Below are 18,996 nucleotides of genomic sequence, written 5' to 3'. Positions count from 1 at the left end.
TGTCTGCCTTCCAGAGCTTTGGTAAAGTTTCTGTCTCACTGTTGTTTGCCCATGGGGCAGTTGGGTGAATGTCTCCAAAAGTGTGATCAGAAAATGGAGTGACAGGATGAAGTTTAATGTATGTGGTAGAATTTTCCAGTGTATCTCATTCACACTGAGAGGCAGGAATGGGACTGATGATGTAGAAGAGATTAGTGAGTGTGGGCTCTCTTAGGAGAAAACCATTAAGTGTTAAAAAAAATCTGTTTAGTTCAAGTCTGGAGACAGTGCCTGCTGTTGTACTCCCTTAAAGCCTCCCCTATTTTATGATGTTGAGTGCTCTCAGCTCCTATGGAATCATAGAAAATAAAGAAACCAAGGAAAAGAAGACCTACAGAGGTACAAGTTTCTCAGTTGGTTATAATGTCCTTCATCTGAGGCAGCTAATCTGATTGACAAAATGGTCTTTTCTTTTGAGGATTTCTGATTGAACACATGTTGTTTTGCATACTGCATTCCAGGATTGACTTGGAAACACAGTTGGCTTAATTTTCTACCAGCTGTTTTCCTGCTGGAGATCTAGCTCCACACTCTCTCTTTGGTTTCCCATAACATGACAGTAATTTCAAGCTGTTGTTCCCTACCTTAGACAATTCAGCACAATCATTAATCATAGAAGGAAAGACTGCTTCCTGAAAAAGTAAAAGCTTGGCCCTAGAAATTGCAAAACCCACACATTTTTGAATATCAGCTATACAGCTGAGCAATAAAATATCCTTCCAACTGACTGCTGGGATAGATTTCTATGTAAAATGTCTGCAGAATGTAGCTCAAGTCAATTAGCCATCTCTAGCAAACACCAGTGGAAGTTCTGCCAGTCTTCTGTGAAAAAGACCAGTTTTTTAAACTCCTGAACAAGCTGAGAATCTGCAGATTTGTACAGATTTATGGAGAACTGTTCTATTGTCTTTAAACTTCTGTCCCCTGGAGTACAATTCTATGAAAAGTCAGGTGCCACAGACTACTTTGAATCCCTTGAGAGTCTGATGCAGTGAGTGCAGGGGTTAAGGTTCATTTTTAGCACATGTAGAATCAGGCCCCAAATGTCAGGATGTTCTCCATACATGCACTGTTAAGCTTCTGGAGCAAGCAGCAGCCTTTGCCAAAAGAGACCCACCTACAGTTTAATGTGCATATGATATAGACTTATCCAAGTTGGTTTCAAGTAGTTCCACACTGAATCTCTCCTTTAAATGGGGCAGTGTTTTCCAGCAGCAAATCCCCCCCAAAACCACCACCATTCTTACCCAGTAAAAGCCTCAAATGCTCCAAGATTCTTTGGTTGTTCTGTAGGAGATTGGAACTAAAGATCTTATTCCTTACTTACCTGGTATCATCAGCACCTATGACATTGGACATAATGCTGTCAGACCAAAATGGGACTTTATTTCTTTCTCTTAAAGGAGTAAAAGATACCATCAGGGATGTTGAGGAGTAATCAGAAGTCCTTGGGACTAAGAGTACATATTTTTTAAATGTGGGTGGTACCCATAATCCAAAATGGAGCAGGATTCAGGCTCTAATTTTATTATTTCCTTTAGTGAAAACGGGAGTTGGGAAGTTGGCCTTTTCTTAGGCCACAAAGAGGCAACACAAGCATTGCTTTCACTTTCTTCCTGTAATTTGCTTGGATTTGGGAAAGAGAGAAATAGAAGGGTTTTAAGGCTAAGATAGATATATGAATAATGAAAACTTGAAGTCTAAAACGTTCAGTTGGCAATTTTATCCTTAAATATGCATTTGTGTGTGCTTGGTATTCCTGTGTGGTCTGTATGTAGACTGAGGTCTGGGTTTATTGGCTGTTTTTTCTTTTAAAAGCCGTGTTTCCTCATTACAGAGGATACAGCACAAAATGGGGGGAAATAGGATTTTTCAGAGCTACGATTTTTCACAGCGATGGGAGTACAAATGCAGCTTGAGAGCTCTAAAGAATTAATCAGGTGCCAAAAATAGCTCGTGGATAATGAGCTTTTATTTCAGGCGGTGGGCACGCAGCCCATCTGTGTGTGTGCCATGTGGACGGGCCCTTCTGCCATGAGCCGTTCTCCCCCTCATCCCATTCCTCCCCATGGCCATCCTCTCATCAGGATGGGGCACCCAGCGCCTGCTCCTGCCCATTCCCACCTCCTGCCCCTCCACAGAACGCCATGGCTTCTCGCTGGGAGATTTCTGAGGGAAAGGCCTGCGAGTGCTGTATCTTCCCCAGAGGTTTTGCCTCCCCGGCGAGCTGTGAGGGGCCGGGGCTCAGGCGGGATGAGGGGAACCCGTTCCCCGCCGTTCCTCACACAACTGCGGGCTCCTCCTGCCCCAAAGGGCCACGGAGCTCCCACAGCGGAGCAGGAGCCATCCCGCCGGCCGTGAGGGACGAGCGGCCGCGGCCATGGCGGCCCCTCTGTGGGGAGGGGGGCGGCACAAGGCCGAGGCTTCCCTTTGCCAAGATGGTGCCCTGTGATTCCCTCTGCAAGGAGCACCACGATCCCGATGTCCCCAGGCTCAGCTGGCAGCAGGGGTGAGCTCCGGGGGACCCATGTGGGACGGAGGGAGGGAGGATGAGAGGCTGAGCCCAGGCCTCTGTGGGGTGGTGAGGAGGGTCGTGCCCTACCGCACACTGTAGTGTCCGGGGTCTAAGTGTTCTGTTTAATGGAAAATAAGTGCTTTACGCACTTTATATAGATACTCTTCTGAGGAAATATTAGTTAAAAACTAATATTTTTTTAGTAAAGATGGGACAAGACTATTTACAAGAGCATGTAGTGACAGGACGAGGTGGTGGTGTTCTAATTGAAAAAGAGTAGGTTTATATTAAATATTAGGAAAAAATTCTTTATTGTGAGAGTGGTGAGGCCTTGGAACAGGTTGCCTAGAAAAGCTGTGGCTGCCCTCCTTGGAGATGTTCAAGGTGAGTTGGATGGGGCTTGAAACAACCTGGGATAGTGGAACGTGTCCCTGCCCATGGCAGGGAACTGGGGCTAGATGATCTTCAAGGTCCCCTTACAATCCAAAGATTCTGTGATTCTATGAAAAAACCCCAATGAAAAACTATGGATAAAATTTGAAGAAGGATCTGGTGGGGCAGAAGGAGGCTGCCAAGGCCTCCCTTGGGGGAGCAGAGACAGCTTCTGAGGAATTGACTGCAGATCAGACAGGACAGAGTCCCTGACAGCAGGACAGGGTCCCTGACAGCAGGACAGAGTCCCTGACAGCAGGATGGGGTCCCTGGCAGCAGGACAGGATCCCTGGCAGCGGGACAGTGCCCCTGGCAGCAGGACAGGGTCCCTGTGGGGCTGCTCCCCAGGGCTGGCAGCTGCCCCCCTCACCAGGGTCTCTGGGCCAGGCAGCCCTGCTGAGCTGAGCAGCTGCTGCATCTGCTCAACAGAAGAATCACTGCTTCGGGGACTTGGAGATTATTTATCCTAGCTCTCATAAATCCTTCAGGACTGTACATTAAAAGGGCAGTTGGGGAGAAGATCCTCCAACTCGTGCAGGTGCTGAATTGCTGGGCTGGCAGGGCTGCTCCTGAGGTATCTGTGGCCAAACGCCCGCCCCCTCTTGTGCTGCTGTGCAAGACAGATCCAGGCGACTTTTCCTGAGCAGGCGTTCGGTGCGTGCAGGACTGAGGCTGGGGACCTGCATTAGCAAAGCAGATGGGAATGGGAGCTGTTCTCCTTCCTGGGACCCCACTGCTTTTTCTTCTGTTCCCCAGCGGTCCACGCAGAGCAGGGAAGTGGGAGTGGTCTGATCAAAACCTCATGATTGATCTCTCTTGCAAGTGTTTCCTGATGGTAAATAAGAGTTTAATTTATGAAGGACCTTCTTACCATGTTGACTGACTGACATTTTTGCAAACTTCGCTTAAAAAAACCTAAGCAAATTTATTTAATAAGAATAAAGATATATTTTACAACTATAATTTTTGATGGGAAACAATCTCTTGGGAAGCTTCTATGATATAGTCCAATATCCTGTTAATTGATTTCACTCTACAATGTAATGTTGGTGAGTCTTGATTCCTGAGTTTGAGTGTAGTTATCCTGAAAACTTAAACATATACAGCCTTATATAATATAAGCTTAGTTTTGTTTTCTTTTAAATATTTCCTTCTCTAGTGGGATTAATGTGTGGAGGTCATTGTAATTGGTTTATTATGTTGCTAATACAAGAACAGTGAGTAAATTCCCTTAAGAACTCCATTGCCTTTAGTGAGGAAAATATTGGTGTGCCCTGTAGCTGTGATTCATGCTGCTATTGTGAAGTCAGCCAGCTGTGAGATATATGTGCAGGCAATGGATGATAAATGTGTTCTAATAATCCAGTATACAAAATATTTCCATAAAAATTCTTCAGTAGTATCCAAGGACATTAAAAAGTCCATCAATAAAGTCTTTCCTTAAATGGTTTTGAATCAGGCAAAGAGTGTTTTAATGCACAGTTGTACAGGCTACTCAAGTTTTCCCCATGATAGTTCCAGAATCTGTTTTAAGCATATGATTATGATACTGCTGAGAACATTGCTTCTGATAAAAAATTATATCGATTTTCAGTATTTTCAACTCCAGTTGCATACAAGAAATTAATGAGACTCATTTTGTTGCTTGGGATATTATTGTGTTAGCTTTAATTAGCTTTAAAAAGATTTTAAGATACATCTTTTATGCAGGATTAAAATTAACTTCGATTACTTACATAACACTCTAGATGTCTCCTTTCTGGTGGACCTCTGTTTTGGGTGTATTTATTGCAAATGCAGCAGTGGAATAAAAACTCAAAGCACTTCTCTGATGTGCTGAAAAGTTGAGTTTCTGTACCCTGGGGCACCCTCACCATCCACAGCTTGAATGATTTGACACTGGAAGACTCACTTTGGTTGTTCCTGCTCTCTCTGCAAAGCAGGTAGGAAGAACCAAAGGGAATCTCCCAATGCCAAACCAGGCAGAAACAAACAAAGTGAATCTTCCAGGTTGTTCCCACCTGTGGGATGAACACAATGGGATGCAGATCACCTGTGAGAAACTCTTGTGAAATTTACTCTGGAGAGCTTGTGCAGAAAGTGATGTGTGGAGCTGTACATCAGTCCTGTGCTCAGCACCAGTGTGGAGACCACAGCTAAGAAGGAGCTGTGGAAATTCTCCCAATTGCAGAGCTTTTAAACTTCCTTTCAAAACTTCCTGCTAGAGCTAGATCCAGCCAGTGCTGGACTGACACCTTCCTGTCCATCCTGATTCCTCCCTCCCAAGATACGTGGTTAGGAAGGATTCACGTCAGAGAAATGATTTCTTTTATGTTAAAAAGTGGATGATTTATTCTAAAACAAAGGTAGTACTGATTAGCTATCAATATGGACTACCCAAATCTCTGCACTTTGTTTTCAGGAAAACTCATTAAAGAAATATGAAAGTATTTAAATGGAAAAGAATAAGGGTTGAAAATGCTCAGTTTGACTTAGTTCTGTATACTTTCCACATGTTTTTAATAGCCTAGTGGTAAAACCCAATAAAACCACTAGGAGCAATGAAATCATAATGAAACATCTCAAGGTCAGTCTCGTTTTTCTTTTGGTTTTGCCATTTAGCCCATGCAGCATTTGTAGCAGATGTAATATGAGATATCTGTGAACATAAAACACTTCTTGTTTTGCTTCCCCTGCTTTTTCCATCTTATTAAAATAGTTTTTTTGAGGGGAGCGGGGAGAATGGTGGGCTGGAGGTATCAGATCCTTTTTAGGAAAGTTCAAAAGCAATGATTAACTACAGTGAGTTTCATGTGGTGGGTCAGAGCCTGGCTTTCAGCTGCTGTGGTGTGCAGAAACACAGAAGCATACATTTAATTCCTAAATGAAATGCAGATACCTCTTTGTGATGAAAGATGGCTGATTTTAAAGCAACAGATGTAGAACTCTGTACCTTGCAGACCAAAACTTCCAGAAGTGGAACCTCAAAAGCACAGCTGTGACCTACCTGAGCACATCCCAGTGGAATTCCCAGTGGAATGGGAATCTGGAGTTCCATAATGATTTAGTTGCAAACTCTTCAGGAGCAGCATTTGCTGGTTCATGTGCTGGAATGAGTGCTCTGTGCTGGTTTGGAAGGAAGGACAGCTGTGAAGGGAGGCACAGATGCCTGTGGGTACCTGCAGACTTGCCTTTAGTGGCACTTGGGGACAGGAGCTTCGTGAGGAGAGAGATGCCTTCTCCCTGCCATCTTCAGCTGTTCCTACCATCTCATCGTGGAACCAGCAGAGAAAGAAGGTTTGATTCTATTGCAGAAGTGATTGAACATTTTCCCTCTTCACCTGCCATACTCCCCATCTTGTCTTTCTGAAGCCTTCTGTGCTCGTTCCCCAAAATACCACTCTGTCAATAACAGACTGCTACCATTTCACTTTGACAGCCTGTAAAATTTCTAAAATACCCTGTGACACAAATCTGCCGAAAGTCTCAGCTATGCCAAATCTATTCCCATATATCATCTTCTAGGCAACTGAGATGCAACTGTTGCTGCTTTACAAATGATGGCATCTGAGGTTCTGTCACTTAAAATGGAAGCCTGGCAATTCCTGTGACTATTGTGAGCAGTGCTTCCAGAGAGACAGAAGTGGCTAATCCAAGGTAATCATGAGTCTCCTTTACTGTGTTACATAACTGCCTCAGCCTTCAGCTCATTTATCCTTCCCATGCATCACGCTGTTGATTTACAAGGACCTTTTCTCTATTTACAGATGGGAAGCAAACGCTACATTCTTGTGGTCACTTGGGAAGTCTGAGTGAATAACGAACCTGACCTTAAGTAGTGACCAGGCTTCCTGTTTTATTGATCTAATCCATTTGGGATTTTGTGGGACAAACCCTGTTACAAATTCCAGGAATATCAATCAGTATGCTCCAGAGTAGTTAGTGAGGAATGTAATTTTGAGTGTCTCTCATCTCAGTTGTAGGTGAAATCACAGGCTAAACTGAGAATTTTAATACACGTGTTTCATTTTCAGCTCAGCCCTTAGGAATGGGTGGGTTAAATGTGTCTATTCTGGGGCCTCTTTTCCAAATGCAGCAAAGACAGATATTTAATACTGCAAAAAGCTGTGATCTCCCACTGCAAGGTAGGCAACAGTGGCATCCCTGTAGAAAAACCCTAATTGCTGTCCCTCCCCCCTGTACTTATTCCTCAGCTGGGGGGCTGCGATCCCATCCAGCTTTAGTGCCTGCAGGGGAAAGGCAGCGATTGCTCATTGTCTGTGTGTCCATAGTGACAGAGCTGCTCTTGCTGGAAGAACGCACCTGGGTGCTCAGCAGAGGCACAGACACGGGGGTGCTCAGTGTTGGGCAAGATCTGAGGCAGCCTTAGCTTTCCACATTCACTTCATTTCCCAGGTTACACATTTTGCTCGCACACATCAACCACCTTCTGCTGATAGTTACCTCATTTTTATGGAAAGCACAGAAAGGACTGAGGTCATTTCCAAGACCATCCATCTGGCTTGAAGGTGAAGCTTTCTGTCTGCTTTGAAAGTATTAAAAATCAGTTTTCCCTTTGTTAAAAAGGGCCTAATATTGACGTTTGTTGAATTGAAAGCGAGACCTCATCAAATGGGGTTGTTACAGAATTCTGTCTTTTCTAAGTGCTATAGAATTGCTGGTATAGCACGGTGGGCAGCTCCAATTTAATGGTTTGACTATTTAGATAATCTTATTTGCATGTTAGGATTCATATTCAAGTGGCACAAAGAAACTTAGCAGCAGTTAAATAATTTAAGTGGAATCAATCAAGACTAGCAGAGCATATGAGTAACTGTATTAGTTCCATAAACTTTTGTATTTGAGTTGGCAGCCAAAAGCTCTTGGGAGTTAGTGGGATGTGTAAGTGCTCTGCTTATGTCTCTTTCTCTCAGTTCTAATTGTTGCACAGATATTTTTTACAGCAATTCAACACTGCAGAACTTCCTTGGCATTGGCAAAATCCTCAAGAACCTATTTTAATATGTCTTTAATGATGCTTTATGCCACAACAATCTGCAGTGGCTTCTTTCCTCTCAGTAGTATCATAAGAGCAAAGGAGTTGCAAATTACCATAAAACCACTGCCTCTGATAAGTGTGTGCTAATTTGGGTTACTTCCCGAATTCTTTCTTCTATACCTGTATGCAATGCACTGCCCTTCTTAATTATAATTTTTTCCTCCTCAAGACTCTTCCCCAGTGTGCCTTTAGAATACTTTAATTTGCTACATTCCCTTTCTGTGTAGCAGGGGGAGGCAACTTCAAAATAGGATTGAATGTTGCCAGTTAAGAAATATGTTCTTTCCACATATGCTTGAAATTATAACATGCAAACTGTTGTAATAAATGATTGACTGGTCGACTGATTGATTTTTTAATATAAATTTTTGAGACTGTAAAGGTTACATGTTTGTTTTTATGCTCTGAAATTAGGAGAAACATATTTACCAACAGAAAGCTTGCACTCTAACTTGATAATCAACAGCTTTGTTATTTTTGTTGGTAGGAAGTGTGATTATAACTGGAAAATGTGAACAGATCCATGCATACAAATATGTTATGGAACCTACTGCTAGTCTAATTGCACTGTGCATCAAGCTGCTTGACAACACACACCATAATTCACAGAAAATAGCTAAGTGGAGGAAAACTTACCTTAGAAATGATCAGAAATTATCATAACATCAGGGTTCACCTCTCCCAGCCAACAGGGGTGTCTTGTGTTCAGTACAGGAGGACTGCAGTGGCAGTCAGGTGCTCCAGTCAAGGACGCAATAACTAAGCAACACATATTTACCAGAACCAAGACCAAGACCAGAACCAAGAGGCCTTAGGCCTCTAGTTACAGCATTTCTTATCACAAATTAAAAAGGCCAGGTGAGAAATAGAACCATTGCCTTCCTCCCAGCTGAATGGGAGGGCACAGATTGCTGTAAATGCCAAGTTTTAAAGATCCAAACACTATAGTGTAAAAAAATATAATGCATTTCCAGAACTGGACATTCTTTAAATAGGGTTTGAATGCAGAAAGCTGATTTTAAGCCAGCCTGTTGATTCCATAAAAATAAGCCTTCACACATGAGACTCCCACATCACCTACATCTGAGAGCATAATGGGCAAAAGTGTGGTTTTCTTTGTTGTGTAGGATTTGAGCAGCACAACTGACTGCTGGTCTTTGGTGCTTTATCTCATTTCAGGTTCTCCTTGCAGAAGCTGCTTAAGCACCAGAGTTGACTTAGACCTCTTGAGCCATGACTGCACCAGTGTCACACCAAGTAAGCTGTCCCAGGCAAGGGGCAAAAAGATTTGCATTTGTAGTTAGCCAAAGGTTGTAGGTGGCTGGAGAAGAAGGTGGTGGTAAGGCTGGGAGCACTTTCTGTTTGCATGGTGGTACAGTGTGTGGGCAGACTCCAAAACCACTTAGTCTGCAACTGCTTGTTCCAAATCTTGGATCCACTTGACCTCTTCATCATTTTTATCTATGCAAGGTGATTGTAAACTGATAGATGACTGGCAGGATTATACTATCACTTCATGTAGCTGTAATTGACTGGGTGAAGCTGAAACTTTCGTTTGTGTTTTCTTTGTGGGCACAGTTGGCACCCAGAGACCCTGCCCTGTCCATGTGCCCCTACCCTGGTTCGTCCCTGGCTACTTGATCTTGTCCCTGTGTCACCCCTTCACTTGTGTTGACACAACTGTCTGTTAGGACTGGGCTAAAAACATATGTGAACTGGTTTGAATTAAAAATACTTCTCATCTGGTTCTTTGTCTGGCCTCATAAATAACTGGGTCTGTACAGCTGGGAGAGGAGGGGAGGCAGTGCAGGCAGGAATGGACAGCTGGGGACGGATGAGGGGGACCTCCTGGAGCTGCTGAGATAAAACTATCAGATGTTTGTGTCAGTCAGTGCTTCTGCCCATTCTGAGAGGCACAGACCAGCCTCAGCTCTCCCCAGTCACTCATTCTTATGACACTCTGCAGAGCAGGTCCTTTACAGGACTTGTTCTGGAGCAAATTGCTCTGAATTATTCCAGTTCTTCCCCATTCTTTGTGTTCTGAGTTTGTTGTTTTCACTCTAGGGTCAAATTAGGAAAACAGTTCCCAACCGTACATATTTTCAAATTAATCCATAATTTCTGAGGAACTACAGACAAAGAAGACCTATGTGTGTTTTTTCTAGCTTTACTGCTTGATAATTAAACTACCTATACTACAGTGCTCTGAGGCAAGTATTTAGTGCATGCCATAAGAAATAGTCTGAAGAAGAGCCCTTACAGAAGGGGTGAACGTGTACATCTCAGGAAAGCCACTAATCATGAATGAATGATACACTGAATCTGGAATGAACTAATGCATGAAACACTTCTGCTGCTGGTTAATGCAGAAATTGTCCTTTTTGTCTGGGTTATTTTCTCCCTACAGATGAGAAGAGCATGTTAGAACACCAGGCACATGGTATCTCAAGCTGCTATGCCACAAGTAGCTAAATATAATATGTCAAGTGTATTGGTATGAGCTGGTATGTAATTTCTGGCTTAAATCCCAACTTTTCAAAAGGTCTCCTCACTTTCACTCTCTATTTTAGCAAAGACATAAGAAGACACTAATAGTAGAAGTGCACAGACAGCCTCTTTTAAATGACAGGTTTATTAAAAATGTTCTCTATCACAAACATTGGAAACATATGCAGCAGATTTTACTGTAAGTGAAAGATTCAGTAGACAGTGGAAAGGGAGCAACTGTCAACTGAATGATGAGAAATAATGGGGCAGTTTCTACAGCAAGGTCCTCACAAAACCCCATTTTAACTCAGCATCCTCGGGTTCCAGTTTGTGTTCAGTCTGCCCTTCGGACGCAGCACAAAGTTCATGAGTTTGAGTTTTGAGTTTATACATATTTACAGTAGAACGACCTATAGATTACAGGAGAGGACACATTAGCACCAGTGCTTATGGATTAGAGCTCACATCGCCTCTGCCACTGCATGTGCATGGAACTGACTTCACTGAAAAGTTAGGTTAAAAAAAGGTTAATAAATCTGGCACTTGGAAGGCAAACTGTGCTCTGCAGTGACCTAGGAAATCTTTGTGTTTGGTGTCACACCGCACTGCCTGTCTCTGAAGGCTGCCCATCACAATTACCTTAATGCCCTTCCTTGCACACATGCAGTCTTCACTTCCCCTCTGCTTGCTTTGTTGTTTAGGAATAGATGTAACTCCTTGAGACCAGGAAGTCAGTGTGATTTTCTTACTGCTGTTAGAAAACTAAGCACAAACTCTATATTTAGCGAATATTAGACAAAATTAATATCTGTAGCAATTTTAGTGGAACATTTTCACATAGCAAAAATTCTACAGTGTTAATAATTACTGAGATTCACAAAAAAAGGCTTTGGTTAGAAAATCAAAAAGGGTCAAATAAAAAAAAGCTTTTTTAAAAAAAGCGAAAGGAGTGTCAAATACTATATTGAAGTCAGTGAGTGCAGAATAAAACAGTAGTAGTCCATTAGTTAATTTTTCGGTAGCAAAATCTTCCACCTAAAGAAGCCCATGTCTCTTGCAAGCTGTGTGCTTTTCTTGACATTCACAGCTGGTCTCCTAGCTCCAGTACAAGCAGGTGGCCATAAGTCCACGTTTTCCTGTTCAAGGCAAAGAGTCCTTCTTCCAGCTGTGAGGTAGAGATTGGGTATCAGGTCACTGGGGTGTGAGACACCTCTGAGTGTAGCAGTCACACATTTGTTTCTAGTTCATTTATTTCAATAGTGCAGTGGTCTTTACTGTTGGATTTCTTAGTGTGATTCTCCACTGGAGTTTCTTCTTGCTCCACTTGTATGGGTATATGGTGCTGCAACCCTTTCACTGTTTCTGGTCCACGAGATTCATTCATGGTCTTCACACAGCCATTTCTCTGGTAAGCCACGATCTGATGGATGTTAACAGGCTTAGTTTCACAGATCAATGGCACCTATGTGAAAAGCATTAAGATCTGGAATACTGCCACTGATTGCTGTATACAACAGGAAGGGAATTTTTACTTGGAAAGCCTGTGGGCTGCTTTACATTCACCAGGATTATCTAGAGCCTTCATAGACTTCCAGAAGCTGTTTCTCATATATACTAAAGCATCTTTGCACCATCTGCATGAAGCGAAGGAGTCTGTGTAAAAATGCAAATTCTGTCACAGCTCTAATTGAACTTACACTCATAACAGCTGCTTGCCTTGGAAAAGTGATACAAGTAGGGTAAACAGAGAATTCTAGGGCTCACTTCAAAAGGTACAGACTCTCAATGGCTACTATGCTGAGCTCTGGGCAGTACCTGCTCTTGGGTGCAATTAAATAGGACAATAAACCATTTGTTGTTGCCTTATGCCTTTCTTCTAACCCAATAAAATAACACCTGTCTCTTCAGTTTGCTCTGTTTTGAAAGAAATAAAGGGGATTTTATTAACAGATTCATAAGTTAAATATTGAAGTGTTCTTTAAATGAAACCAGATTCTGATGGGGAAAGTAAGACGTAAATACTGGCAAAGAAAGGAGGTGGGCTTGCAGCTGAGAAAATACGGCCTTTGGGTATATATTACTAACTGCACAAATTATGCAGCCAAAATGTATGGCAGACTAGCAGTATATTTTAATACCATTACAGAGCATGATTCAAAGAAAAATCTCATCACAGATGACTAAATAATCCCTCAGAGATTTTATATTACTGCAACATCTCTTCTTAAGTTCTGACTGAGTTCTAAATACAGCAGTGAAATGTCAGGAGGCCTGTATTATGCAGGAGCTCAGCCTACACTTCTGGCTTTGTAATGGATGACCTTCCTTACCCAGAGGTTGTATTTTAGGGGGATTGTAGGTAGCTGCATGTGTAGCCCCTGTAGTCAGGCCTAATCCTGTCATCAGTAATTACTGCAGGTGCTAATTACCTCAGAGGACACTGCCTATCTTTCTACATACCACTTGAAAGAGCAGGAATTGTGAATGAATGTTGCAGGAAGGCATGAGAATGGGATTGACTGCAAAATTGTAGAATAAGAGAAATAATGAAAGAAACAAAACTTTGCTATTTGTGTGGAATACTACAGATGATGCACAGAAATGAAATGTGTTTTGTGAAGGTTAGTCCTGATGAAGAACTATTCCTGCATGAACTATTCTTCCTTTGTGGAATAAAGGTAATGAGAGTCTGCCATGAACTAAAATGGTTGGAGATTAGCACCTCCAAATCTGATGGGCTCATGGAATTAGAAAGCTCCTTTGTCAAGGATTGAAGGAAGGACATGAGGAGCTCCTCTTACAAAGACTGAATGATGCATGCCAAAGAGGAAGGAGAAGAGGCAGGGGCAGAGAGGTGTGTGTGCTATATGAAGTAAGATACAGAGGAGGAAAAACAAAGATATAAGGAAGGACTTGCATTAAATGTAGAAAGCATGAAGATGTCTGAGAATGAAGTCCAGAAGGAAGTCATGTGCTTGTGCTAGTGTGGAAAGAAAATTATTGCAAGGATGGCTTCAGATTATAGCGACTCAGGGGCTTGCCATGCCCAGGGTAGTTGCTTTTGATGTGAGCTCATTTACACACATATACACTCATAGATACATTTACCTCCCCCTACACACAGGTTGTCAAGGACATCTGTCACCATGCTCTGTTGCTGGTCACTCTTCTAGCAGGACAAATTACTGGCCAGTCAGGACCTGGGTGCTGAGCGTGGGACTCACAGTCCCAGCATCTCATGCATTTGCAAGACAGTGCAGCTGCTTCTGCTGCTCCCATCCCCAGTGTGCCAGACACAGCTGCCTTGCAAGCTCTGAACTCCAGGGGCGCTTCACATGACCTCATGGAAGAAGATCCCTCCACTCCATGTGCTAAGCTGCCCATTGCCCAATTCTGTCCTCTCTCTGAAACACCTTTTATAAACTGGAGGAAGCAAGTGAAGGAGCTCGCAGGTTCTTTGCCATAGCACAGCACACCCTGGCACACCCTGGCTCACAGCGTGGTTACCTCGTCACCGTCCTTGATAAACTCCTTCCGGCAGATGTGGGCCATGATCCCTGCAGCCAGCGCGTCCCCCAGGACATTGATCATTGTTCTGAACCTGTCTCTGGAAAATGAAACAGCAATGGTCAGGACATTGATTGTTGTTCTAGACCTGTCTCAGGAAAATGAAACTGTAATGGTCAGGACATGATCATTGTTCTAAACCTGTCTCTGGAAAATGAAACAGTAATGGTAAGTTGTTGGTTCTTTGGGTAAATTCCTGTGCCTCCATCAGCTGTAATTATGGCTGAAGGCCAGTTTTCTGGTTTTATGAGCTAAAATGTTTAGAAATGTTAAAAAGTTTGGTATCAGGCATCCATTAATTATTGAGCAGCTTAATTGGGTTTTCCAGCCTTTTCTGAGCTTGGTGTGCTATGCTGCCACACACTTGATTGTGTAACTCTGTGAGCTGTGGAGCAGCTGTGTCCCCCTAGAGATGCAAACTGATTCAGCACTGAAAAGGTGGAACTGCACATCACACCTGCATTTCTGTCCCAGTTTCTATATTAAGGTCCAGCAATATGGCCTGATTTGGAGACTGGTGCTGCAAATGCCTGAATTCAATAAAGGCAGAGGTCAGCCAGAGCAACCAGTCCCATATATTAGTGATCATGGTACCAGTCTCAGCAACCCAAGTGCTACTTAAGAAGATTATTGTATTGGCAGGTAGAATGGGCAGGATGCAATCAAAATAATTCAGAAGATTGCTATGTAACTATCCTCACAAACCAAGCAGCCACTGACCATATTTTCATTCCTTTAAAACCTATGGTGACTTTGGCTCTTTCACTGGCTATGCAGTGGCTCTTAAAGACTTCATTTTTAGTTACCTTTTCCAATTTAAATTTTTATGCTTGACAGTATTTAGTACATAAATAGTTTAACTATTTTTTATTTATTCACTTACAAGATTTCTTCCCTGTTTACAGCTTTTACCACTGTCTAAAAAATAAATCTATTAAAATACAGATCATAAACAGGCAAAACTGACTGTGTTACAGTCAAGTGTTACACTTGAATCATCCTGGAACATATTAGTTTAAATTGATGAGATTTCAAATAGATGATATAGATTTTAAGTCTGAAATATATCACGTCTTTTCCAAGAAAAACATATACATCTGAAAACTCTGTCATATTAGTAACTTAATTTATAACGTAGGTTATAAAATGGAGGTTCAGAAATCTCCAGATGTTTGGCTTATTAAAGTCAGTGATGGTCCAATATCAACACTACCCAGATTTCTGATCCTATATCTTAATATAGAAAATAATTGAATCTCTGTGCTGATTTTTTTTTCCTGATATTTTAGGTAGGTACTCAGTGCATATAAATGTTTATGCAGTTGCCTGCTTAATTATCGTGAAAATTCCTGCATGAAAGTTTATTTGTGTGTGGAGTTACCCAAATTGTATGTGCAACTGTGAGTAACTTCAGCAATAATATTCCACAGCCTATACCTAGACGTGGTTGTTGACTCCAGGACTCAGTCCTACACTTGTTTGCTCAATACGTTTTTTAAAATTCCTCCTGTTTTGATTTTGGGTTTTGCCTTGAAGAAAATTTCCACAACAACATGTTAAACAGGAAAAAAAAGCAGTTACAGCACGTACCAATAAAAGTTCCTCTTACACACTGACTTCTTTCCTTCTTGATTATCAAATAATGATTCTTGGAAAGATATTCAGTGTTGTGAATTTTGGATTGTGCAACAAGTCAGCTATGGCAGAGAAGAAGTCGCATGAGCAGAGCTCAAGAGTTTGAGCTGCCTTTGGAGCTCTGATTAGCATCTTTTCAAGACAGGATTTTTCCAAGGAAGCAGTGCTCCACACTGAAACTCTTAAGGAAAGGGAGTGCCTGGCACGTTGTTTGACCAGTTGTGTTCCATGTTGTGAGTGTAGGGAGCAGTCTGCATTAGCATGAGGAGAACCACAGCACCCACCACTGACATTTCTCCACTGAGAGGCCAACCTGCTGCTCTCAGTGCAAATGTGTGAGTCAGTGGCATTGGAGCTGTAGATGATATTATTAAAGATGCAAAACTTTTACCTTGTGTTTGATAAATGAGCTGGGAAACATTTTGATTTTCTTCTTTATGTCTCTAAGCACTAGCTAAAGGTATGAAGGTCACATACACGTTATGGCTACCTAAGAGAGTTGTAATACCTGCAGTGCATTGTAATGGGTATTTCAGTCTCGTGAGATCATCTAACCAGCCTTCTTTAAGCATTCTTCATACTCCAGTACTTCCAAAACTAATACTGAAAATATTCATCGTGTCAACCATGTTGACACTTTGCATCTGCAGGCTCTTGAAACCACCAAGTGCCGAAATACAGAAATATGCTTTTTGTTTGAAAGGTCATCTGCAAAAGACAGAAAATTGGGTCTATTCCTTACTCACTTTTTAATACCATCTGGAACTATAGCCTGAAAAGTCTTTCCTCTGTTGTTTTGAAAAGTTGTGTAAGACAAAAAGAAGAATAATTCCCATATACCCTGGAAGACTTACTGGAAAAACAATGAAATGTTGATGTTGCAAGAGCTGGGCAAAAACTGAGCAATATAGAGGGGAAAAGGCTTTTGTAATACAGTCTTAAAATATTCATACAACACAAGATTCATGACTCCTATTAATGCTAATAATAATAATATTCTATTACACTGGACAGGAAATATTTTCTCACAATTCTTCATACAAAAAAATAGGTGGCTAAAAGTTGAATAAAATAGGATATATAACAGAATGGACTTGTAACACATTTTTACCCAGAACCCTGATGTAATGAAACTCCCTGTTTTAAAGGAGATATATTTTATATAGCTTAAATAAAAATAATTTGGCTATTTCTTTGTGTGTGCATATGCTAGTTACCCAGTTAATTGACATTAATTATGATTCATCTTCCTAGACTATTCACAATTGATTGATTCATGGGCATTTACATAAAAGTTGAGAGTTTAAATAAACTACTGCTTATGAATTTTTAAAGTGACTCTTCTCATGGGTGACACAAATCTCTTTCATCCTGAGTGTGCTAAGTTTCAGCCCCTGCCTGTGCTGTTAAATCCCCCATGACTGGGGATGCAGCAAAGAGCCCTCTCTGCAGAACAGCTGCACTTGCAAAACTTGCAAGCAGCTGCTGCCTATTTAGCACTGACATCAGAGAGCACAGAATTGCATCAGGATGTGTGAAAGGAAGGCGTTGTTGGTGCCAGCACTCAGGCTGACTGTGTTGGGGCTGCAGCAGCAGCAGCCATACACAGCCCACACCAGCACGGTGCTGTCCTGGCTCTTGTGGGTGCAGGGGTGCCAGTGGTGGCAGTGGAACTTGCTGGCTTTAGCAGTGGCTCAGGCCTCTTGCAGAGTGCTTCACTACACTGAGATAATGGCCTTGAAATGTCAGTGGACTGATAAATAGAATTCAGGCAAACCATGTTTCCTAGGAATGTTGGCCCCTTATCCTTGCCGAAGGCAAGGTGCCAGAGTTGCCCCTTCAGCACGTTTGTCTGCCCCAACCTTCAAACTTGTCTTGAAGATCATCATCTAACCTGGCTAGGTGCAGCCACTTTCATTGCCTGACTATCCTTCTACATAAAAGTAGTTCTTAAGGTTTTTTGAGATCTGAGTTGAGGTAGGTACTTTATTCTACTTCTTCATCCTCCCTCCCTGTGAATGTGAAGATTGATCAGTGTCCTCTTCTGGACAATCTTATCTATGTAAAAAGCTGCTGTGCTGACCTTTTCAGCTCTGGTTTTAGACTAAATGGACTCCACTTCTTCAGCCTTTTCATGCAAGACGTATTTCTAAGACTCATCTAGACTCCCTCATTCGTCTGTCTTTTTCAATATAATGTCCACATCAGCAGAGTTTTTAATCTAAGGCCACATTAACACCATTTCAAATTACATAAACACTTCCTTTGCCTTTTATATCTCTATATCTCTCTATCTATCTGTATTACTGTGCCCTTGGAGACCATTTGCCTTTTTAGCAAAGTTGCCACCATGGAAGCCTCAAGAGCTTTGTGTTACTTACAGTGCCCAGTCGACGGCAATAATCAACGTGATGTCATCTGTTGGGAGCCCCACCGAGGTGAGAACAATGACCATTGTCACCAGGCCAGCTTGTGGGATGCCTGCAGCACCTATGCTGGCAGCTGTTGCTGTGATACTTTGACAGTGAAAGAAAGGAATAAGCTTTACTTTCTGGAAGAAACCACACCATGTTTCTAAACCATACTCTTACACAAGCCACTGCATGGAAGTGCCAGTGTTCTGTGGACAGAATCCAGGCAAGACAGCAAGAACGGGCCAAGCTCTCTGCCCGGGGCTAAATTCTCACCCCCAGCCTTTGCAGCCTTGGCACTGGTGGGGCAGTTCTGTTCTCTCTCAGTATCAAAGGTGCAGAGCAGAGGGGCCAGCCAGGCTGTGGGCTGAGTTCTGCCAGCTCTGTGTGCCAGGAGTCTGCCAGCCCCACTCATTGCTGCTCTCCTTGGCAGCTGAGCTCCCAGCAGATACCTGTGGGCAGCTCCTGTGCCAGGCAAATCCACAACTGGCCCTGCCTGGGGCCTTTACTGTCAATCCCTCTCAAGGGCTAGGCCAGGGGTGGTGCCTTAGCCCAGCACATGGCTTTGCATACTTGAATCTAAATATGAAGCAAGTGTGAATGTGACATGTTCAGTTTCTGGAAAGTATTTTTACTTGACCTTCATGCTGTTTTTTCAGCCAGGCAAGCAGAAATCAATGGGAGACCAGGGCAAGAGTAAACCTGGCAGGCTTTACATTTTTCATAATGTTATTTTTAAGGGTGGGATTTAATTCCTTTTTCCAGGAGCAAAAGTGACTGGATGTATTCATTTCCACCCAACTAGCAACTTCCAAGAGCTAGGCCATCCAGCAGAAAGACAAAGAACAAAT

General features: G+C 42.4%; 1 protein-coding gene across 1 annotated transcript in view; it reads right to left on the bottom strand.

Moving 5' to 3' along the window:
• Positions 1-10,675: 10,675 nt before the first annotated feature.
• The window catches only part of SLC1A7 (solute carrier family 1 member 7), a 48,347-nt gene continuing 40,026 nt past the window's right edge, over positions 10,676-18,996 (bottom strand). Inside the window, exons 9-11 of the mRNA XM_014870614.2 lie at positions 18,116-18,250; positions 14,040-14,139; positions 10,676-11,994 (exon numbers count right to left, since the gene is read on the bottom strand). Coding sequence (XP_014726100.1) covers positions 11,758-11,994; positions 14,040-14,139; positions 18,116-18,250 — 472 coding nt within the window. The 3' untranslated portion in view covers positions 10,676-11,757. The remainder of the gene's footprint in view (positions 11,995-14,039; positions 14,140-18,115; positions 18,251-18,996) is intronic.

Source organism: Sturnus vulgaris, chromosome 9 (assembly GCF_052056855.1).
Source record: "Sturnus vulgaris isolate bStuVul1 chromosome 9, bStuVul1.hap1, whole genome shotgun sequence".
NCBI classification, from domain to species: Eukaryota; Metazoa; Chordata; class Aves; order Passeriformes; family Sturnidae; genus Sturnus; species Sturnus vulgaris.
Note: the sequence above shows the minus strand (reverse complement) of the source record. Positions and strands in the feature narration are given on the sequence as shown.